Consider the following 18,344-nt stretch of genomic DNA (forward strand, 5'->3'; position numbering starts at 1 on the left):
AGGATGACAGATTTATCTTTGGATGGAGTGGATTAGATGAATTATAATATCCGTGGACTGGTTCCTTCTCTTAATTTTTCTGAGATCAGCGTAAGCAACTAAACTCGGTCTCCTTTGGGAGTTTGGCGAAATAGCGTTGCGTGCGAAGACCCCTACCGGGTGTCTGTGTCAGCAGGTAGCTGACAGCTGTATTACAGTGGAAAATAAAATAAATACAATATGCATAAGTTCGTTGACAAGGACGACGCTTTGAGTCGGACGGTGATCTGAAAAAGTTTTTTGTAATAAAAAGAAAAAAATGAATAAAAAAAAAAAAAGTCAATCGACGACAGCATATTAACCCAAGAAATTATCATAAATCCCTTTTTTCTGTGCCCGGAGTGGAGTTAAAAGAGAAATCATGAAAAAAAAAAAAACGGGGGGGAGAAAAAAAAAAAAAAAAAAAACAACCCTAAACTGAACCAGAGAAATCAATAATTCAGTCCTGGCCACAGATAGATCAACTGGAATAATGTTCAACACTGTGGCCTTATAAGTACTTCTTTATTCTCTGCAACTGGCAATAACCTTTCCACGTGCGGTCCTTTTAAAAAGGGGGACAAGAAAGCTAATTCATCTGGCTTTGACACCGCCTTGGAATCGTGCTCTCGCTATGTGGCATGAGTGCAAAATCGGTCAAACTTTCTCAATCCAAACATGCAGCTATTTGCAAGCCCCCACCTCCCCCTTTTCCCTGAGCTGAAGTGCACAGAGTTGCATAGTGTTGATTAAAAATTCAACAGTCCTTCACCTACAGAATCAACTGGTGTCAAGTTGGAGAGGGAACATAAATTATCTAAGAGTCTCCAACACCGGCTCCTGAATTGTTACATTATTAATAACCTCGATACAATGAGAGACATATCTGGTTATTAGATGCTCAGCGCCAGGGCCACAATTTTCCAATTACTGCCATGTCGGACTCCCGTGTCCGTGTGCTCGGCTGCATAGAACGCTTCCTCTTTTGGCGCGGCTGAAAGGTCAAATGACACATTTTACATGGATACGGCTAAAGTTAGGACACGCGGGCGCCACCAGAAATATTGACCCCCCCCCCCAACAGCAAGTAAGCACTCGGTTGCTTGATAATGTCAAGTGAGCGCAGTGCTTTGTGTTGACAATGTGATAATGCTAGCGTGTCGTGATTATCTGCCGACTGTAAAACACAATAAAGTCCGCAACAAAGGGTTTGTTTCGCGCCGGGAGACTAAATAAGAGATGCATACAAGAAGCACCAGGCTGAAAAATAATAATAAAAAAAAAAAGATATTAAATAATGGAGACATATACATAAATACATGTATATATGAATAAAAAGCAATGCATTATGTAATGCCCAAGCAAAACAAACAATACATACTGTGCACGGCCCTGAGCGGGAGCAGTGTTTTGCTACTTGCCAGGTAAAGTTACAAGAGCCTGGGAATGACCTTGAATGGCAAGAAGCCAAGCGCTTTTTCGGCTATTCTAAGTTTACTGCCTCTGGAGTCCGGGCAAATAACAGAGTCCAATTATTTCTCTTCTTGTTTACCTCTTTCCTAAATATAATCCCACGGCACGCTTTTGTAAAACTAACATTGTCCCGGGGGCTGCTTCCTTAATATCACCTGGGGATGTGTTCAAGGTGTGTTGGAAGCAAGGTGAGAACTAGAGGGCAATCATAAAAACTGATTTTATTGCAACCAAAGAGCGATAGGTGTGAGATTTTAAAGACCTCGAAATGTTTTACAGACACCGGTGGGAGTATCGCAGAGAGGCTGGTCATTCGCTGAAAATTCCGACGACGTGAATTACTTGGAAAATGAACAGGGTGTGAGAAGAACATCGGTTCTGGCTCGGTTCACCCGGACTACATCCCATTTTAACCTTCATTGAACAAAAGTTTGCCGAGTTAGCGACTTACCCCAACTTTTTTAATCAACCGGAAAAAAAAGAAAGATCGATGAACGCATCGCCGAGGAATCACGGGTATCGGAGTAGAAGCCGAACTCAGACGTCGCATGGCCACTTCCTCCTTTCAGAAAATTAATAATTAATCACACGGGTCTTGGGATTGCCTCGCAGTCCTCTCGATTCAATTTTAAAACAAAGCCGGTGCGACATAAAAGTCATTAGATGGCAATTAGCAAGCATCTTTTGGACAAGAGCTGCGCGCCAAACATTGTCAGCACTTCCCGAAAGAAAAAAAAAAAAAAAAAAAAAACATTATTAGGGGATATGAAAGGAAACTCTATCCTTGTCGTTTGGGGGATTAGACGCTTTTCATTAGCTGTGGCTTATCAGAGTCATTAAATTCCTTTCACAGCAATTTACTTTATATTTTCTTTCGGATCTATATGGATTCCCGACACCTTTTCAGGTGAGGGGACGGTTGGATATTTCCGGCTGATTTTTTTTTTCACTTTAGAAATAATGGGAAGTAGAAATCTGCTTTGTTTTTTTTGTTTTTTTTAATTACACTACTTTCACTATGTAAATGAAGGCGCCGAATGAGGATTGTTGGCATGATTTAAAAGCGGACGGGGGAAGGGGGGGAGGGCTTGTTGTATTTGTACTGTGTTTACAGACTTGAACCCATTCTGCATGTCAGCAATTGTGGCTTTATCATTGTCTTGCTGTAAATTACTTCAAGCTGTCACCAGCCCACAATCCCACTATAAAAAAAAAAAAAAAAGTCCCTGCAAGGCTCAGAAAGCAAGAGGTATTAAAAATCCAGTCTTGGCATCCTTGTTTGCTAAAGTATTCAGCTTTGTGAGAAAGACAGTTGCTTAAGAGCGAGACACAGATTAGCCTTTTAGCCAGCACCAGTGCTGACAGGTGTAGTGAAGTCATGTGTTTATACAAGCAGATTCACACAGACTTCCTCACGCAGCAGTTCGACTTTCCCAGCCGTGTTTATGACTTCACCACCTGCAGTGGCCCTCAGGGTTGGGGGGGGGGCGGGGGGAGGAGGAGAGGAAAACAAGGCTACCTCACAACAGTCTAAGCGTTTTAGTCTCAACAACCTCACTGCAGGAACTTTCCAAGGAAAAGTCTCTGTTGCGCTCGCGCTTCGGCTTCTGTTTGTCATGAGTTGAAAATTCACAGTTGGCCAAATGGGGGGGGGGTGGGAGGGGAGGGTCCAATTTGCTCCATAACAGACGGTATCTGTTCGATGCAGATTGCAGGGAAATACAAAGAGTTCCGAAAACGGGGTTGAAAACTTATCGGTTGCAAGCATTTCAAATTAAAATTCCTAGAATTGAGCTGAAGTACCAGACAACTGCAGTGCATTTACTGAGAAAAAAAAAAAAAAAAAAAAAACCACAGCGGCGAAGCCTCCTCCTTATTAGTTTCCTTCACAACACGCACACATAGCCAGACGCGCACGTACTCGAACACACAACTAGAACCCCTGGAGACAATTAACATGTCTGCTTTCGAAAACCTAGACTTCAAAAGAAAAATCTAGGGGAATCTGAGGCATTAAAACTTATTTTCCAACAAAAAAAAAAAAAAAAAATCTCCTTTAACAGTGCTGCAAATCCGGCTCTCCTTAACGCAGAAAAAAAAAAAAAAAAAGGCGCTTATGTTAAGTAAAGCAACAAACAGCCTCACAGTAGGCATTTGATTTCATAACATGGAAATTGAGATGGACCGGGGGAGTTTATGAACATGTCCCGCTCTCTTTAGGTGAATATTTGCTTTGATATTCTGACACAGGGCTAGAAGTGTCCCATCTGTGTTCACTCAGCCTCTGTGGGAAATAACGGCCTCTTCCCTCCCCTCCTGAGACTGGCAATGAGCACGGTCTCAGGGAGGGGGGAAAAAAAAAAAGGAGCACAGAAGGAAGGCTGTCCCTTGATTCTTATCAAAGGCGAGTTTTAGGTTCCCCTAAGCCCAAGGGTTAGCACTACATCTTACAAAAGATAAAATGATCCCGCTGATATCCTCAGAGGGAGAACACAAGGAACTGTTAAATAGAGGGTGTTGTATATTTGCTTTTTGGGAGTGCACGTCAGTTGCAGCTTTTTCCTTTTTAAGGTGAGCTTAGACATATATATATATATATTTTTTTTTTTTTTTTTTTTTTGACACGGGGCGCTTTTCTGCTGTCTGATTTACGTCATCCCCCCCAAAAAAGAAAAAAAAAAAATCCCCCGCCAAAAAAATTAAAAAAATAGGCGTGGGGTAAGGGATATTTACGAAACTGGTCAAAAAGTGGGAATAGTGTGTCGCTGTTTGGCTTTGCCGCTGGTGTAAGTTGCAGAGGGTGGGCGGAGGCATTCACACAATACCGCCTTATGCCTGAGGAGGCGACAGAGAGCGGCGGCTACACATGGCAGCTGTTGTTCTACTCTGATTTCTCGCCAGGGCTCATTACCAGGTAATTGCGGGTCCCCTCGGGGCTTTGCCAGATAGTTGTGACTGTACTTATGAAGTTAACATTCGCTCACTTGAGCTTGTCGCCCCCGTGGTAGCTCGGAAAATTGTGATGATATGGGGGGAGGGAGGGGAGCGCTTAATGAATTCCATACCGCAGCAAGAGGCGAACGGCGATTTCGACCAGCCGCTCGTTCTCGCCCTGAAATTCGTTTCTCTCGTTCTTTCGGTCGCTACCTGAGAACGCGTGACTGTAGGTGGGCTTCAGAGAAGGTGGGGGTTGCTGGTTGTTGTTGTTGTTGTTGTTTTCCCCCTAAGCTAATGCTAAAAAAAACAGTGCTCCCACTTATGTTGAGTTTATATTTAAGTCAGGTAAGCTTACGCGGCCTCACCTTCAGAACACGACGACCCTCCTGCCGTCTGTCAGCACAACAGCAGGGCTTGCCAGAACACGCTGTAAATAGGTGGTTGTGGTCTTTATGCTTTGGGCTCTGAGCAGGAACCTCGCCAGCACGACGCTGTAGACAGTTTTATTTACCCTTCTGTACTGCTTTTGTGTCCTTGGCCAAGTACTTCCTCTCATCCTTTTTTTTTTTTATATATTTAATAGTCAGGGTGCTTTTTAAATGACACCTCCTCAAACCCTAATTTATATACAGTTTTTTTTTTTTTTTTTTTGCTCTTTTAACTTTGCTTTTTGTTTTGTTTTTTTATAAAGAGAGCTTTCTGACTTTTCCTTTTAGGAAGACGTCTGATGACCATGACAGCCTCTCTGTTTTTACTGATTCCCGGGAATCAAAAAGCGGGTTCTTGATGTCGATGGCGGTTTTTCCTTGGCTTTTTTATATACATATATATATATATATATATATATCAAAATCAAGCACCAGCTCTGTGTTTTTGTTGACATTAAACACAGAGGATTTTACTGTGAGCCGCTCTTCGACATCGCGTTTCTTTTCTTTTTTTTTTTTTTTTCCCCAAAACAATATCATCAGCTCTTGATATGCGGCTGATGACGGTGTGTGTCGTCTTCAACATTTCGAATTCTCTCCATGTCAGGGATTGCTGTCATGGTGTGCGGCGTGAAGAGGTGGTGGTGGTGGGGGGGGCTGAGCACACATCTTAGTGCACTGCGATGTTGAAAACTAGAGTGGGAGACAATCTGTCAGTGTCGACTTTGTCTGTGTGTGTGTGTGTGTGGTGGGGGGTGTCCATATATCTAGTTGCAGCGAGTACTATGAAAGCCTTGAGTACTAAGACGGGAGGATGACTCATTTTATTACAATAACAGCTGGACTCGAAATAACTGACAAAATAGCCCACAGAAAATGCTCAAGCCTTCATTTAAATGGAAGATTGGTATTGCCCTGGCAAGGAAAAACACACAATTTATCTGCGCAAAAATGTTTCTTCAAACAGTGAGCACAGACGATTTGTAGTACAAACATTATTCAAGCGGTTATGCTGACTATTACTTTTGCTCCGCTGGCAATCAGAATATAAGGGGAAAGGGAATGATAAACACTCCGCGTTTCAGAATTGAAAAAGCTTTTGACGGCACATATGCCCAGTGGACTATGATGAAAAAGCACAGGCGCCGTTTTCGGCGAGACGTTCAGCGAAAAAAAAAAAAAAAAAAAAAAATGACAGGGCCATTGTTGGGGGAAATAACCGACATGAGCACTGAAAGAAAGTGCTTTTCAAGACCACCACCCGCTTTTATTTAAACAACCCCAAACAATTCGAAGTTGCTCCTTAGCATACGTCTATCCATTAGCTGCGCCACTTCATCGGTGAACAAAGGAAACAAACAAACCAGAAGGGGGGGGAAAAAAAAAAAAAAAAAAAAAAGAGTTTTCAAGGGGGCAACCAAGCACGGAGAACCCTTGTGTTGCCATCGATGAGAAGAATTATTGAGTAATGTTTGGAAATCTGTCATTTTCTTCATCGTTTCACAATCCAGCTGCATTCGCAGTGGATTGCGCTCCCTCGCTGTTAATGTCTTCTTGGAGAACGTCCCAGAAGTACTTAATACGATTTTAGTCAAGTGCAAACCATTGGGGGGGGGGTTACTGTCCGGTCATCTCTGAAGCCTCAGCCAAACAGAGGGGATGAGGAACGTAACGACGCTTTTTTGCACAGAGCTCGCTCTCTGCGGAGCGTCCGTCTCCGAGAACCTCGGAGGAACTTCCATCTAATTCATCTTTAATGATAACAACCCGTATCGATATACTTCCTTTATGTTCTCCTCGGACTCCAGAGTGGCGGCCTGTTTTCCGGTTAGCGATCCACGGGCTCGGCCACATCTGGCTCATCAATGCTCGCTTCATTTCATTTATCAAACACGTCTTTCTTGTATTGCTTTTGTCTGGCAGCCAGACTTCAATCATTTATCTCTTTTGGGCCGTCTGAAACGCATTTCCCATCACATTATGATTTTAAACGCTTTTTTTTTTTTTTTTAATGTAACATTCATCCAATGTAGAGAGCCCGGCCTATAATTATTTAATAATTGGGATATATTATTCATGCTATTACTGGACTAACAAGTGATTGGGAGTGAAAACATTTTTGTAGTTTGCTGCACAAAAAAAAACAAAAAAAAAACCAGGATGATTAATGTTACTTGAATCATGAGCGCCCTCCCCTTCCCTCTTCCCCTCTTCCTCCCTGTTTTCTCCTGCTGATGTCGCTCGCAGGAAGTTGCTGAGCAGACACGCCAGCCAACGGAGTACAATTGAGTTTGTAATCTCTGACCCTGCAGTGGCGGGGGAGCCTCGCACTCTCTATCTCCAAGGCTGTCCCTTGTGCAAGATCCTCGCTTGCGGCATCCGGGCTTGGCCGGGGGAAAATATCTCTTGTTGAAATTAGCTCGTGACACGGCGGAAAAAAAAAAAAAAAAATCACGTGCCTTCATGCGACAACTGAAGTAACGCTCATTTTGTGATTTAAAAAAAAAAAAAAAAGCATTTAAAGGGACGATCAAACGACCCCTCGCTCAAATAGCCGGTAACATCATAGCAAGGCAACGCGCCCACCCACTGGCTTTGTGTAAACACTTATTGACTTCACCCAACAACCTTCAATCATTTCCTCATTCCAAAGCGAAAAACGCTGGCGAGAGCACGTCGGCTTTGTGGGGAGGCCATATTGGGACATGAAAAACAAACAGCAGATGTGGAGATGTGAGATTACCGTCAAACATATTGATTCCATGCTTCATTACAACTCATTGTGTGAGGGGAGAGTTCGCCCGTGGCGAGGCATTGAGTAGATCGTCACGTTCAATTCTGCAGAGGTCTCTTATGCAAACACTGCCTAACCACCGTTCGGCCTATCGTACGGGGAAATGCAAAGCGACGACCAGAAGACAGATCTCCAAACAGGTCGGCGGAACCCAACATACTCAAGAACAACAACGAAAATACACTTTGACCACATAATTATACGCTTTTGATGTTTGGACTTGTAGGGCACTCGTCCATTTTCACTTGATTTAACCGACTTGTTCTAAAACTATCTTGCATCGCTGTTTTGCATATTTAGTGATATTTAGAGTTTGTGGGTTTCCCTCTCCTCCGTTCCGATTAGATGACCATATTGGACGCAGCAGAAGCGGGATATGAGGAATAACTGAATGTTAATGCACATGTGAAAAAAGGGGTTGAATAGAATAGAATATTCCTTAAATTGTCCCGCAGTAGAGAAATTTCAACCACTCACAGCAGAAGCTGGACGGTGCAGGAAAATCAATAATAGAAAAACTAAAACTAAACAAACAGCGCTTGTTTAACAAGTTGCAACTAAACAATATCTGAAAAAGTATACTAAAAATGGATTAAGAAAAAAATGACAGTGACAACGTGATAGAAATAGCTTTTAATCCCCAGTTCTATTTGTCTATCGTCACCATAAGTTGGCCGCGGCTATAATACTGTGAGACACCTGCGTGTTTCCAGTTCAATTTGAGACAGCTTTACAATAACAGTGTTGACACATCGTTTACCATGTTGGAAGGAGCGGAGAACCCAACACTCTGGCTGCTTAGAAATGGGAACAAACACGGGTTGAAAGGGGGGTCTAATTAAAATGTGCAAAAATGCGCCGAGAGAATAATGATGTAAATCTGCTTAGCATTCCGACAAACACATCCTTCAGCCTGCTATTTATTCAGTTACCTCATTCTGATTCTGACTTTTATCTACACTGCTGTATTTCAGACCTTCAAAGGAAGTAGCCCCCCCTCCCCGTCCCCGAAAGTACTTATTGCCTTCATTATTGCTCCAGTGACCAGCATATGGAGAAAGGAACAAGTTCAATTAAACGAGCCGAACAAAATGCGGGAGAGGAGATAATAAAGGGAGCTTTGCTGTCGGTTTACCCAACAGCAGAGATTCTATGACATTCAATAAAGTGGACCGAGGACTGCAGTGAAATTCTGAGCTGTGTAGCAGACCATTTTCATCTGGCAGATGGCTCTATGTATTTTTCATGCTGTTGAAAACCTGTGACTGGGGCTTGCTTGGTTGTCATCCAGTGCCTGGGGACTCGGGGTTGAATGCATTCTACACACAACTGCAGAATCACATGATGTCTAACCTCCCTGCCATGGCAAACTGCCCAGCAAGGAAAATGAGGAATGCGAGGGTGAGCGAGTGTGCTAGCGTGTGACTGATATTGTGCAGGAGGAGATAGACGGCGGTGGGGGTGGGGAGGGAGAGCGTTTCACAGTTTCACGTTGCGCGTGCACATCTGCTCTCCGAACATAAACCGAATTCTCCATGACTGCGTACGCCGTCTCAGTCCTGACCTGTAAAACATACTGATGGCGGGGGTGGGGGAGGTGGGAGAATAGGAGAAATATGGAAGATGGAATAATGGCGTGGGGGTGGGAGGGGAACAGCAAGAGGAGGAGGCAGTCACTTCTCAGGATTCACATAGAGAGAGAGAAAGAGAAAGGAGGGGGTGAAGAGACAAAATAGCACTGCCTGACTTTCCTTCCTTTGGAATGTGTCCAATGTATCCTATGAGGGAGAAAGAGAGCGAGTGTGTGTGTGTGTGTGTGTGCGTGCGAGCGTTTGTGTGTCATGCTGGCTGGAAGGCTTTCAGCATATAAATATCACATTACCACACAAGGAAACACAGGCATCAGTCCGAGCTTCCAGCCGGCCTAACAAGCACAGGAGCTCCACTCTGGAGGTCAGAGGGAGAGCTTGCACAAATGGGATTCCACACAAACCAGCACTTCTTTTAACAGATAAGTGGCTAGGCTTACAGCTATGATGTGGTATGTAAGCATACGGGTTCAGCGCTGGTGTGCACACAAGGTCCACTGAGCTGCAGTCCGGATACTGTGCTAGAACAAGATTAAATATATGCTCACGCGGAGGCTTACGGAAGTTATCTGAACAACTTCAATAAGTATCGGTCGAGTCACAATGTATCACCGGGGAGTCAACGCCGTCGTGTTCCATTTCGAACCAGTCTGCATTCCCCCCACCCCCCCTGCTTTGCAGACGGGGTTTGAGACGGAAACGAACCCCAAGCCAAGGTTACAACACCTGCGACTGCTTTCTATTATGCGTCAAATAATGTTAACCAACGTGTTTTACCAGATTTTTTTTCATTTCCTGTCATTTCTGCACTAATGACAGCCTACACGCTTCAGATGTTAGGATTGTCTGACTCCTGTCACTCCCTCCGACTACGCAACAAGAACAAAAATAACAGTTACAGTACTTTTGAAGCAGCACAGTGCTTAGTTTACCTAGTCTTTTCCTTTTTTCCCTTTTTTTTTTTTTAAATAACAAATATATGCTGGTAAAGTTAGCTACACAGCAGTTAGCTTGGTCTAGTATCAAAATCAGAGTAAACCAGATGTCTTGTGGAGAAGCTGAAAAGAAAAAAAAAAAAAAAAAAAAAACCATTATAAAAGCAAGTGAACATTATAACCATTGTGAAAGGGTTATTGGCAGGACTATGGCTATAATGCAGTAGTTGTACATTTAATGGTGTACTCAATTTTTCAAATGCTTGTATATTATATCCCAGTACAGTATCATCAGCATACAATTCTATGCCCACTTTAAAGACTATTAAAAAGGATGAAACAAGCCATGATCTTTAGTTGGAGTAACAAGACCACATTGTTGCTCTAGTATTTCCACTTAGTAATTTTCTGCATGAATGTAACTCCTACCGCGGGTGCACACATGTGCAGATTAATTCTAAAACCCCAACGCAGTTTTCTTAGACTCATAAGTTGCGTATTTTCCTTCTACTTTTCTTTAATGAGAATGTTTTAGGTTGTCTTAACTCTGATTGAACAAGACGACATTATCAGGAGAAATTGTTTCATTAGTTTCAGGCCACTAAGTTTTTATATTGTTGTGCTGTGTGAGTGAGTTTATTTTACTTTATTTTTTTTTTGCGGACATGTATAAACCTGAATAATCGTAATTGCCGTATCACAAGTATTGGTTGGTAAGTCCCGACAGACCTTCTCTCAGCAGACATTTAAGTCTCACTAACAGAACCATTTGAGAAAGGCAGCTGAATCAAAAACAGAAATGGTTTAAAATGTATATGTATCTTTATTATATATATTATAATTTTTTTTTTAAATTAATCTATATATATATATATATATATATGTGTGCAGTTTTTTTTTTTCCTGGAAGCTAATTGCATGTTTCTTATTCAACTACTTATTCCTTTCATTCGATGGACTAAAGGAGCGTTTTGTGAAGTTAAGTTGGACCGTTGGACCGTGAAATCTTGACTTGGAAGAAATGCCAGTTGGGGAAGACGGCGATAAAACCACCCACTGCAGGCTACGTCTCAGATATGAGCATATCTTCTGTAAAAGTGTGCCTGCTACATGTCAGCCCTCAATGGAGCCCAGGTTAATAAAATATGCTTATCTGCAAAGCCTTAATTCCACCGACCGCTTTACTGCTGAAAAGCCTTTGTGAACGCTGAAACTTCCAGATTCCATCAAAATGTAAATATTTCATCATCTGGGAGTTTGTGGACCCATTTGATAATGATATAATGTAAGTAGAGATCACATGCGCAAAGCCCACTTTACCCGCTTGCCCTTTTAGACATTCAGCGTAATCAATGCCGCATTGAACAATTGCCGGTTTTGCTCTCGGCATGCCTGTCCGAAAGATTAGACCTCTGGCTTGTATTCGCCGAGACACGTAGCTCTGCAGCTGGTGATATGGTCACAGGAAGAGAGTAAGAAATCAGATCCTTATTAAGAGTGCGGATTGATCCAATCAATTTTTCCACCGCAGGAGTAAGTAGGCGCGATTTAAGCTGTGCGCTGCGTGTGATGTGCCTTTGCTCTTGTGGCGTGAAGAATACAGATAGGGATGTACATGTGTATCTAAAAGCGCTCCAGATTTAGCACCGCGTGTTTGACTTTATTTTATTAGCAGCCTCAGACGTGCGGAGTAAACCGTCTGGATCAGCCCGCCATCCATAAACCTGCTTAGATTGGCCACAGATCACCGCTCGTTGTTTTCAATTATGTAACTCCTCCAGTGAAAACACTCCCGATTCCAATCTGCGACATACCTATCTTTTTAACCTCAAAACAAGCGCTCCCTCTGCATCCGCCCATTGCTGAGTGAGCAGTGAGGGATGGAGGTGGAGAGGCAGAGCGCGGATCATAATGGCCGGCCAATTATCAGTTGTGAGGAGGTCCGGGGGAGATGGGAGGAGTGAGAGATTATGGGGAGGATGGATCAATACACCAGTCAGTTTCTAATGAGGGAAAGAATTGGTCCAAGTCAAGCAGATGGAGATCCCACTCTGCCCGGGGTGGTCCTTTTGCCCTTTCTGTCAGCGAGGTATCAGGCACCGCGTTTGCTGAGCGCCCGCCATCACGGCGGACCCGGCGTCGCCGCGGTGTTTACAATATTCGCGGCGTTTTCTGTCTCGGGGTCGGTTCTCCCGTGCCATTCTGATCTGCCAACATTCCACTTTCTCTAAATATTTCATACATCACTAGGGGCAGATTTAGAAGGCCTGAAGAATAATGGCTGCCTGTCCTTCACCCCCGCCCCACCGCCACCTCCACCCTCCCCTTTTAACCACCCACAGCTGCCAGCGCGGGCCAGTAAATCCTACACTTCACCTACTCGTCCGGCCGAGCAGGCTCAGTTATGCACTACAACGCATTATCGTTACATGCACACATGTCCACTTTCCTGGAAAAAAGCCAGCTCGGAGTGCTGTACGCTCGTTCGGCAGATAATATTCTCTGCGCTTTGCTAAATGGCAAATGGAAGGACGGGCCAACTGTTCGGCACCGTCATTAGACTTTTGGTATTGTTGCTCTTCTCTGTATTTTCCTACATCTGCCTCTCTCTCTCCTTTTCCTTTTTTTTTTTTCTGAGGGGCCTTGTGTGGGGTGGAGGTGTTATTTATGGCTGCTCTGTGCAAGTGGACATACACACACACACACAAACCCTTTCACAGGATGAAAGGGCAGTCACACTGCCTGCAAACATGATTTTACAACCCTGGGTGGAATGAGTGGTGGAGGAGAGAATGAGGACAGAGTACAAAAGGGGGAGAGCCTTTAAAATGTACACTCCTGGAAATCAGAATTCAATCCACACAGCGGCGTGCATTTTCAAAGATATTGTATTTTTCCCCCCCCGCCCTTTCACCAACACAAAGCTTTTCAAGAACAATGTCCTTATGTAAGGAGACGGATATGTAAACACATGCACGGCATACATGGACAAGGAACCACACACACACCCACACCCACGAGTTGCTAAATGGAAACACAGCGGCATGGAAAGTCTTCTTTTTTTTTTTTTTTTTTTTTTTAAATTGGATCAAATATGAGCACGCAAGAGTTGTGACACCACGAGTGTCCAGCATGTTCCTTTTTCACACATTTTTCTCTTTAACGGTACACCGGCTCCAAAAGGGAATGATAAATATTTACCCAGAGGAAGCAGTACCTTTCCAAGCTGAGGAAGAGATGGCAATGTCATTTAGGGTACAGGAGCTCGGCTGGGAACAAATGAGAAACTGACCTTGTAAGTACGGGATGGTGACTTATGGGGAGCGGGGGGGCTTTTCCATTAATACGCGGTAACACCGTAATTAATTAAACTAATTAGGGCGCGAAAGCTGAAAGAGAGGGTTTATAACACTGAAAGGGAAACAGTGACCGCACCATCAACGGCGCGGCGGCCGTGATTTATAACGTCACCGATTCCGATTCTGAGCAAAGGGCCTCTCATCAATTTGCAACGTGTTAACTCGAGTGGTTTGGAGCATTTACGAGTTAAATTCACTCAGATGTAACAAAAGCCTGGCGCAACGTCACTCTCTGGGAAATCACACGGGGGAGGGGGGGAATTTCGTTATTTCTAGCTTTTACAGGTTTGAGACAAAACCAGACGTTTCTAGGAGATTACATTTACACGCGGCGCACGGGTCGCAAGGCAATCTGTGCATGTCTCTGTCTTATCAAGTCCTATCATGAGAGCTTGAGACGTTCCTGCGGCGCACACCGCCTCCGGTGGGGATCGGCAGCAAGCAGCGGAGACAGGAAGGTGGCGGTGAAGAGGTTTCGGGCTGCACTCTGCTGGCGATTAGCGGCATCGTGTCACTATTACGGGGGCACGTGTGACTACACCCACAAATGGGGTTCATGGGAAAGTAAGGATTTTAATTTAAGGATAACTAAAAGGAAAAGATGTCACCACTCCCTCCCATTGCAGATTATAACATTGTCTTAATTTATGACTGCTTACAGTGAAATTACTTGGGGTTGTCTGATCAATAATGAGATGCTGAGGACATTACCTTCTTAATTTGTGTGTGTTTGTGTTCCTTCATGTACGGTCCTTTAAAAAATGTCCCTTGGGATGCTCATAAAAAAGCACAGGCAGTGTGCTTTCGCAAGAGGTCGGTGGAGTTCCCTGGTGAAAAATAATTCCACGGTGAGGTTTTACTACCTCTAGTGTTGCTTCACTGAACTGACACTGAACTGCAATAACCTGTCAACTCGACTTCCCCTTGATCGAGGCCTCAGAGGACAGCAGGGAGACACGTATGCAAAAGGAATCATCCAAACCCACTGAATCGGACTCAAAGGTCGATACACGTTGTGACGCAGCGACAAGACAGACCACCAGCGCCCCGTGCTAATCAGTGTCACAATTAAGAAACTTTGCAGAGCAGAACTGGAACGTATTTGTACGCTTTGTAACTTTGCACTGAAGACAAAAACGATTCTGAGAAAGTGACGATAGTGAACCCGACACCGACCTGTTCCCTGAACTGCTCCTGGGAGAGGCAGTCGGTCACGTTGACGCAGCCCAGCAGGCAGCCGGTAGGGTAGTCTTTGGGAAACCGGACATCTGCAAGGGGAAACGACGGGAACCAGCCATCAGCAAACGCACGGTTTGCTTCAGAGCTTTGTTGCAACGATTCAAATCGCACCACCATATTGACTCCTCTGCCGCACAAAGTGGAGGAATGGGATGGTCTGTAATTCCAACCATTTTTAATAATATAGACCCTTTCGTTACACATAATCCAGCCACTTAATCCTGCAGCTTCATAATAAAAGAAGTGCAAACAAGCAGCATCGCAAAAAACACGCATAAAACAATTGCAATACCCCCAAAGTAAGTTTAAAATCTTACTTTTTAAACTTTTATACATACCAAAGCCCGGTATATAGAGTGTTTTTGGGTTGTTTTTAAATGTGACCTCCAATTCTCGGCTGGCATTTTCCCATCATTTTGAAAGAAATGTGAAAATTAAACATAACAGAAGAGGGGGAATGACACTATCGGTCAAACAGCATTGTCAGAAATAAAAAAAGGTTTTAAAGGGACTAATCTGTGTCATGACTGTGGCAGTAAAACTAAACAATAAAAATGTGGATAACTGTTTTTATATTCCAATAGTTCATAAACACAAAACATGGCCAAGCCCAAATCCAACCAATGTTTTTCTGGGTAATCTAGTGAAAGGGATATACAAATGACAGGCCGTTTGCCTGAGGATTTCAACCACTGGTGGCTGCAAACATTGTTACAAGTTTGTTGTTGTTGCTGCTGTGTGTGCGGTTCGCATACCTCTTTTGTATATGTTGTGGTACATGGCCTCCACCTCAGCAGTCTCTTGAGGGGTGGGCTTCTTGGCCGCAGCAGCGATCCAAAGTCGACCTCGGTGGGATGTATACCAAGTCCGTCCCTCTACTCTACACACACACACACACACACACACATATACAAATAATCATCTATTGGCATAAAAAAACAGAGTTCATGCAGATTATCAGCCGTACGATTCATGCAGCAAAAGCTGTAGTAGTATCCTCTAACTTTAGATTTATTAAACAAATACTGTGAAAACATCTTCTTCATACTGACTGCATTTAATGCATGTGTGTGTTTGTTTATTTGAAAGAATCTTTCGTTTAATTTCAATTTTAGGAGTAGGTATTGACTAATAAATGTTACAGTGCTGTGATTTGAAGGGACGATACACTGATATGAGATCAACTACAAGAACGAGTGCCCCCGCCCCCTAATATCCTTGGAAAGTCCTCACCTTTTGATGCCTTTGACCAAGAGCGAAGCCCAGGGTTGGTGCATGCTCAGACACCAGCCCCCGTCCGACATCTCCTGCAGCTCCCTGTCTTGGAGCCGCAGGCGGGAGCGCTCCCCTCCCGCCTGGTCTTTGGCCGAGCTCGGCACCTTCTCTGGCCTCCTCCTTGAGTTTTCGCCACCCCCCACATCGACCCACTGAAAAGACGGGGAGGAGGCACAAAAACAGTCAACAGGAGATGTACTGTATTTCTCCATGTCGGGATTTGAGTGTGGCCCGTGACGGATCCAAAGACGGCCTACTTGTGGGGCGTCCTGGATGATGTTGGGGTTGACCATCTCTCGGAGGCTCTGCCTGCCTCTCTGCTGCTCAGAATACTCCGGCGACTTGGGGTCGCTGTTCATCGCCATCAGGGTCTCGTCCAATCTATGTGTTTTTGAAGAGCAAAAACAAAAATGAGGCTGAACGCCGCACACGTGCTCTGCATGTTCACCTTCATGGGTTCTCTGTCCTTCCACCCGCAGTCCAGAAACAAGTCAGCGGGTTTCCTGAAGACTAACATGTCCGGAGGTGTGTGAACGATACCGTGACTGATTGGATGTCACTGCAAGTGGCCCTGTGATTGACAGGTGACCCGGTCAAGGTTAAACCCTGCCTTTTGACTACTATCAGCTGGGATCGGCTACAGCCTCTGGGTCCCCGGGTGAATCACGCAAAGAGTCGGACCCAATTCCCCAGCTGGGACTATTTAAACTTGCTCACCAAAACAGATCTTATTTTGTTTGTGATGTTCTTAAAAGTTTTAAAGGTTTAACCTTCACTGCGTCACTAATACGTACATCTCATCCCTTCAGGCAAATAGAGTCACATGTCTTACTCACTTGTTGTAATACTCCTTCAGGTTGTTTCCCTCATCGATCACTTGTCTGCCTGCAAAATCAAGCGTGATCTTCCTCCCTTTGCGAGACGCGTGGCGAAGCTCTCTCAGCTCCTCTTCCTTTTTCCTCATCTTATCTCGCTCGGCGGGTGACAACCACTGATTTGATTCGGTGGCAAAGTAATCGGACTCGTCGTCCAGAACCTGAGTTCTCCTCACACTGGAAATAAAACATAGTGACAGCAAATTGGGGCTCGGCGGAACATGATTATGATAATCAGAGACCAGCTTTTTCCAAACTTTGACAAATGCGAAAAGTGACAGGAAACTTAATTTGACTCGCAGAAACTTATTACCCTGGCCTTCTAGTGAGTAGTGTTGTTCTTCATGTCATTTCTTTAAGCAATAAATTAAGTGTTCTTTTTTTTTTTTTTTTTTTTACCTATTTCTATCGTATTCCAAGAGCTTTTCTTTGTGCTGCACTGCCTTCTCCAGCCCAACCTTCATCCGGGCCTCTTGACAGGGCAGATAGTCTCTATCTCCGGTGTCTATTGCAGAAAATCAAAAGTCATTATTCACATCGTGATTGGATGACTTCTTCCATGCTTCTTCCTTCGTATTGTCTTTTCTTTTCCTTCTATTTTGACACTCACCTCCCATAAGCTTCTTCCTGAGTTTCTGGCTTTTGTTGGAGTCCCGCTGCAGGATCTCTTGCTCCTCCATGGTGCAGACCTGAATTGACCGGAGGAATACGGAGGAGGTGAGGACAGCGGAGGAGACCAGTTCACAAAGGAGGAGGGCGTCGATTCGGAGCAGCGACGCACCAGGTTTCCGCAGAAGAGGCAGGGTCCTGAGCCCTCTTGCTCGCACACGATACGGCCACAGCTGATGCAGTTGTTGATGAGTTTGTGCTTCTGAGCCAGGCACTCACAGCCATGGCGACCGGGAAGCAGGACAGTCAGCCTGTCCTGGCCCTCTTTGGCATACAGGTTGTGGAATTTGCTTTTCCTCTTCACCGAGGACGTGGCGCTGCACTCTTGAGCCTATGGACGGAGTGGGAGCGAGGACATGAGGAGAAGGCTCAAAGGGAAAAGGACAATTTGAGATGGAATTCTGCGAGTCATGAAATCAAATGGTTGAACGGATGCGTCTCACCCTCATCAGATCAATGGGGGTTTTGACAGCCTCCGGCTCGGGGTCCACTCGGCCCACAGTCATCACGTCCTGCTTGTTACGACCCTTGCGTTTGGACTTCTTCTGGGAATCTTTGTTTATGTCAGCGGAGTCTGGGGAAAAGCAGTAAAAGGGTGAAAGCTGCCTCTAGCAAATACTAGGGGAGGTATATCTCATCTCATTTTCTATTGATATCTGAGAACAAAAAAAAAAAAATCAATTCATAAGACAGGCTTGAACAAGACCACTGACAGTTAGAGTGCAAGTCTTCATATTTACACATTACAATGTA

At 44.3% G+C, this 18,344-nt stretch overlaps 1 protein-coding gene across 1 annotated transcript in view; it reads right to left on the reverse strand.

Moving 5' to 3' along the window:
* trip4 (thyroid hormone receptor interactor 4) overlaps positions 1 to 18,344 on the reverse strand; it is a 70,356-nt gene that overhangs the window by 50,540 nt on the left and 1,472 nt on the right. Inside the window, exons 3-11 of the mRNA XM_086144146.1 lie at positions 18,035 to 18,165; positions 17,704 to 17,922; positions 17,533 to 17,611; positions 17,322 to 17,427; positions 16,884 to 17,099; positions 16,305 to 16,428; positions 16,006 to 16,199; positions 15,528 to 15,652; positions 14,710 to 14,801 (exon numbers count right to left, since the gene is read on the reverse strand). Coding sequence (XP_086000272.1) covers positions 14,710 to 14,801; positions 15,528 to 15,652; positions 16,006 to 16,199; positions 16,305 to 16,428; positions 16,884 to 17,099; positions 17,322 to 17,427; positions 17,533 to 17,611; positions 17,704 to 17,922; positions 18,035 to 18,165 — 1,286 coding nt within the window. The remainder of the gene's footprint in view (positions 1 to 14,709; positions 14,802 to 15,527; positions 15,653 to 16,005; positions 16,200 to 16,304; positions 16,429 to 16,883; positions 17,100 to 17,321; positions 17,428 to 17,532; positions 17,612 to 17,703; positions 17,923 to 18,034; positions 18,166 to 18,344) is intronic.

The sequence above is a fragment of the Fistularia commersonii genome, chromosome 3, assembly GCF_037954325.1.
Source record: "Fistularia commersonii isolate RoL2024-O1a breed Wild chromosome 3, RoL_Fcom_v1.0, whole genome shotgun sequence".
Taxonomy (NCBI): domain Eukaryota; kingdom Metazoa; phylum Chordata; class Actinopteri; order Syngnathiformes; family Fistulariidae; genus Fistularia; species Fistularia commersonii.